The sequence below is a fragment of the Pundamilia nyererei genome, unplaced genomic scaffold (assembly GCF_000239375.1).
Source record: "Pundamilia nyererei isolate P.nyererei 1_Seehausen unplaced genomic scaffold, PunNye1.0 scaffold00062, whole genome shotgun sequence".
Taxonomy (NCBI): Eukaryota; Metazoa; Chordata; class Actinopteri; order Cichliformes; family Cichlidae; genus Pundamilia; species Pundamilia nyererei.
In genome coordinates this window covers 2,508,694-2,514,166 of record NW_005187463.1, presented here as the reverse complement: position 1 = coordinate 2,514,166, position 5,473 = coordinate 2,508,694, and the positions used below count along the sequence as shown (strand labels likewise).

At 44.6% G+C, this 5,473-nt stretch overlaps 1 protein-coding gene across 1 annotated transcript in view; it reads right to left on the bottom strand.

Moving 5' to 3' along the window:
* thada (THADA armadillo repeat containing) overlaps nt 1-5,473 on the bottom strand; it is a 48,471-nt gene that overhangs the window by 34,009 nt on the left and 8,989 nt on the right. Inside the window, exons 15-20 of the mRNA XM_013911371.1 lie at nt 4,828-4,973; nt 4,473-4,701; nt 4,256-4,391; nt 4,024-4,160; nt 3,717-3,848; nt 3,259-3,419 (exon numbers count right to left, since the gene is read on the bottom strand). Coding sequence (XP_013766825.1) covers nt 3,259-3,419; nt 3,717-3,848; nt 4,024-4,160; nt 4,256-4,391; nt 4,473-4,701; nt 4,828-4,973 — 941 coding nt within the window. The remainder of the gene's footprint in view (nt 1-3,258; nt 3,420-3,716; nt 3,849-4,023; nt 4,161-4,255; nt 4,392-4,472; nt 4,702-4,827; nt 4,974-5,473) is intronic.

Genomic DNA, 5,473 nt, shown 5'->3' with positions numbered 1-5,473 from the left:
GTTTTCCTTTCTTTCTTTTTTTAGCAAAGAACTCATTCTGGGATAGCAGAGTGTAAACGGTTCCCTTTCAGTCGATTCACTCGGTACAACACACAAGTATGGGATATAACGCCCTCGCGTGTCCTGGCTGAAGAAACCTTTATTCACGCCTTTAAAGCAGATGACGTGTGATGACACGGACGGCCCCGCCTGCACATATAGCCGCTGTCATCACAGTCATCCCTCAGTTCTTACGCTCTTCACCTCGCTGAGAACACCTCTGTTGAGTTGGGCTAGCTAGCTGCTGCTAGTTAGCTCCGTTGTCTGCTGACTTGAACTTAGCTTAACTGCCACTGTTTGTGCATTGCCATGGTTACCGGTCCGTTGGCATGCGTTGCCATGGTTACCGGTCTGTTGGTATGCGTTTACATGCGTTGCCATGGTTATAACCCGTTGCCATGGTTACCGACCCGTTGCCATGCGTTTAAATGCGTTGCCATGTTACCGGCCGTTGCCATGGTTACCGACCCTTGCCATGCGTTTACATGCGTTGCCATGGTTACCGACCCTCTCTCCTGATGGCCACATGCTGCCTGATGCTGCCTATTTTCCGAAGATCATGCCTGCATCTTATAGCTCAATGGAGTTTGAGTGTCTGAGCTTTTGCTCCCCTCCTTTTACATCTGAGGAGCAGAGGAGGATGCATTCTCTTTGTCCAGTGCATGTGCTACACACCTACATTGAGTGCACTCAGACTGTGTGTTTATGTGACCAGCTGTTTGTCTGCTTCGTTAATCCAAATAGAGGTAGAGCTCTGTCCAAACAGCTTCTATAATCCAGTGGGACAGCCTCTATCTCACTGGTGAGAGCTCATTCTACCAGGGGGATGGCAACCTCATGGGCTCTTTTTAAAGGGGTGCCTGTAGCTGATATTTGTATGGCAACTAGTTGGGCATCACCACACACTTTTGTGCGGTTTTATTGGTTGGACGTTACAGCCCCTTCGGTGGCTCATGCTGTCCTTTCTGCTGGGTCTACCACTCACTAAGGATGTGGTGGTCCGATTCCGGTTCGGTGGCTCCTCTGTGGGGCGTGTATATATGTCCCATACTTATGTGTTGTACCGAGTGAATTGACTGAAAGGGAACGAATAGTTATGTCTATAACTTCTGTTCCCTGAAGGATAGGAACGAGTTACAACACAAGGTGGCCCCACTGAGCAGTTTGGCTCGGTGAAGAGCGGCTATCGAACTGAGGGATGACTGTGATGACAGCGGCTATATGTGCAGGCGGGGCCGTGCGTGTGTCATCACACGTCATCTGCCTTAAAGGCGTGAATAAAAGTTTCTTCAGCCAGGACACACGAGGACGCAATATCTCATACTTATGTGTTGTACCGCATTCCTCTCCTTCAGGGAACAGAAGTTATAGACATAACTATTCGCTTTCTAGATCCCGCATGAGACCCCAGTGGAGTCCACATTCAGGTCAGGCGTTTGTCTTTGTAGATTGTATGAAATCAGTAATAACAGAGAGGGCTTCCCTATCCTTGGCAGCACGCTATAGTAACAAATATATATAGTGTTTGAGGACGATGTGACACACATCCACAGGCCCTGACATAAATTAATACACTGGAGGGAGCAGAGCTTATGCTATTTTAAATGTCATTTCTTATACAGGTTAACTACAACAGATAGATTAAGAGGTTTATGCAATTCATACTGACATGTAGGGATGCACTGAGTAATATCAATGCTCGTCTTTCACTACATTCACAGTCTGGATAATTCTGAAAGACCATTGTGACAATAAAAACAGAACGTTTTGGCAAGATAACTGCCTTGTTTGCATGTAGGTGCTACCCAGCGTTGCAGACCACATCTACATGCTGTAGTCGTGCAGCAGTTTTTTCCCCCTTTCACTTTGGGCCGTTTAACATTTATTCAATTATTCATAAAATCAGCCCCTGACTGTCACCAATAAGTTCTTGTTCTTTGGAACATCCCTACTGATTTGAGTCAGCATCTATGCCTAAAATCCAACATCAAACATGAAACAAAATAATTATAAAACATATGACCTACAATGTTAATTTTTAAGGTAAAAGCTGTGCTTAAAATCTATGTGTGAATGTATGAAATATTTTAGTTTTTCACTGGCAAGAAATAATATGAAAAGACTGAAGCTCACATGGTTTGTCTTGTTTTCCCAGACATGACTTAATCCTCGTCTTTTTTAGCCGAATTTTTCTTCTTGTCCAGGACTACAATTAATCCATGTCTGGGAAACTGGGTGATAGTGTTTGTCTGACTCTTAATACTTTCCCACTTCCACAGCTTGTTTCTGTTATTGCACCCAGGTGCATTGGTTCTAATTGGTAACGATGCAACAGTCTGACTCAATGTTTCACGTAGTTTGGAACAACAATGGAGCATTATGTTAATACGGACGAGTGGGATATGTGGGGCTTTGAATACAAACAGGTCACTGTGGTACTCAGACTCTGTTTTTTTTAAAGGGACAGTCTGATTATTAGAAAAGTATACCAGACTATTACCAGCTTATCTTTTACACACGCTCAGAATAACTCCTGAGCATTAGTTCGCCTGCTGGTACAAACATATTGCTCGATACTCGATGTAGAAGCTAGCTATCTAACCTTAGCTTGTTTGCTCACCTGTGCTAATTGTGCTGGCAAAATACTATCTGAACCACAGCATGTTTGCTTGGTTGTCCTCATTTCAAGTCTGTTTTTGAATACATGGTCTGAGTTCAAATCAGTGACTAACTCATTCTAAGTTACTGTTAGCTAGTGTTCCTCATTTCCACCGATAGGAACAGACAGACTGATATTAAGGGAACTCGCTCAGGAAACATGACATGCTTTTAATTTATGCAAAGAATTCTACCTGCATCACACAGAAATCACTCCACAGGTTGCAACTGAGAGTCAGGAAGGTCTATTATTACTAGCAATGTCTGAATGATTTGTAATATAACTTAAAAACATCTAACATTTGAAAACTGTCACATTTAACTAGCTTAATAATTAATTATAGCTTTGAATGAACAATTACTTGATGTTTTACATCACTGACCCTGGCCCATAACCTGCTAATCAAACTTCTATAAAAAAAGTTCACAGTCAGAACAATTTTATTTTCATATTTTCAACAACAGTAATATACCTAGCGTGCTGAACTACCCTCTGTTGTGTATGAGATAAATGCAGTAGTAGGATGCGAGGGGTGTATGCATTGGTGTCTGGGGTCTCACCTGTTGCTCTGTGATGAGCCCGGTGTGCGTGCACACGTTGTCATTGGTGTAGTGCAGAGGCAGGCTCTGACACAGCTGTCCGAGCAGCATGGCCACTTCCTTCATTGTCCGCCAGCAGCACACCAGCACCATCTGAGCCGTCACCCTATAGCCCTCACCACCTACAGCCAGCACATGCATGCAAGGTTTGGTTGTCTTATTAAGTAACGTGGCAAACTAAACCTCTGTATGCAGTCGAAACAGGAAGTCTCATACTGTGCTCAAATTCAATATTTCTGTTTGATTGTGTTACACATTAACACTATTCAGTTTCCATTATGACTGTGAAGTTGCACTTGATGCACTTGCAGGGTCCAGACTGTGCATCGTGTAAAGTTACCACATGAAACACTTCCCTCACCAGGAGATCACAGGTACTGCACTTAAAGAGCCAAGATACCAGGAAATGTTTACATTACCTGTGTCAAGTGATGGGGTCTGTGTGTGATCGTCCCCCTGCTGTGTCTCCAGCTCTCTGGCGCTGGTGAAGAAGTCGTTGGTGTCCCTGGGCTGAATCTCCTGCAGGATCTTCTGCAGCCCTGCTGAGGTCTCTGTCCAAAACACAAACAAGGCAAGCTGGAGTTTTTTCATCTGATTTCAGTGTCATTTTTGTGTTATGCATGTAACAGTTTCTCTATTTGTGTTCCAGGGTTCTTGTAATTTCAGCAACTGTTTTCCTGATGAATTCTACAGTGTAGACTTGTAGTTATACTGCACATAGAAGACCTGAGTCATTATCCATGGGGATGAGTCCTTCTGGAGAGGAGCTCTGGACTACAGGGGAGACCACGTCAGACATCCTGTAGCACACAGCAACCAGCTCTGACACCAGGAATCTCCACTGCTCAGTCTGACTCAAACTCCTAAACGCACACACGCACATATATACATGTAATTATCCCATGATAAGAGATCGTGGCTAATTTGAATATTGTGTAGATGCAATTCTTGTCCTTACTCTGTGTTTAGATGCTGCAGGACAGCAGTGATGCAGTGAGCTCTGCCATAGAGAGGAAAGGAAGCAGCTGCCTGCAACAGAGATGCCTCTGCCCTCGACACCTCAGACTGCAGGCAGCGCAGCAAGAACTGAACCACTGAGGACAGAAAGCAGCACAGTTCAACATACGCTATATGCACACGAAATTCTGAGGCTGGTCTGCAAACGTGGATCTCACCTGCCAGAGTGTTGAGCTCCAAAATGAGCATATCAGAAGCCTGGGCTGGTATGGAAAGAGGCTGGTAATCGAGGCCTTGCTGCTGGGCGCAGTGCAGCAAAGACTGGCTCAGGTGTTGCTGGGGGAGCAGCAGGTTGAGGAGGTGGGCAGCTGTAACGCTGTCAAAAGGTTTGGTGCTTGTACTAAGGTCCAAAGCAGCCTGAAGAATGGAGCGCATCCTCTCGGGCACCTGGAAACAAAGAGACCAGAGATCAATGTCTGCACTAAACAAAAACAAGAATTACAAAAATCTAAGAAAAAAAAAGTTTTTTGTTTTTGAAGTAACAGAAACTTTTATTTAGACGCGTGTCAGAACCTCAAGTCCAACAGCTGATGGTGGGAGCTGCTGTATTAACGACGAGGCGAGCTGTTTGACTTCCAGGAAATTGCTGGCGACACAGAAGAGGACGTTCTGAGCATATGTAGAGGTCACAACTTCACCGAGGGCGAAAACATCAGGCTCTGAGAAAACACAGGAGGGGACAGTCTGTGACAACAGGCAGAGTATGCAGCTGACGCAGCTGGAGCACCAGGCTGGCATCAAAATAAAGAGGCTGGCCAGCACCAGACAAGCTGCTGGTTCAGGCACATACATACATGCATTGTGCCAAGAATCACTGTTACTGCGTCCTTGAACACAGCTCTGGACTCCAAACTGTTTCAGCATATCAGAGCCCAACACCACCATCTTTCCGTTTTACCACCTGAAACAGTTTATTAAAAGTTGAGTCTCAGATGGCAGTTTAGCCATAAGGAACTTTAAGGGCCTCATTCTGGTTTTCATTCATTTCTCTCATTTACACTGTTAGAATGATGAACGCTCATGTTAAACATAGCCCAGGTTTTAATGCTGCATTTCGATGTCGCATTAACTCAGCCAGTTAATGCGAGACAAATCCAGCTGCTCATTAAAGCTTTCTGCTTTGATCAGAAAAGAAAACATTGGTCCATACACCTGAAAG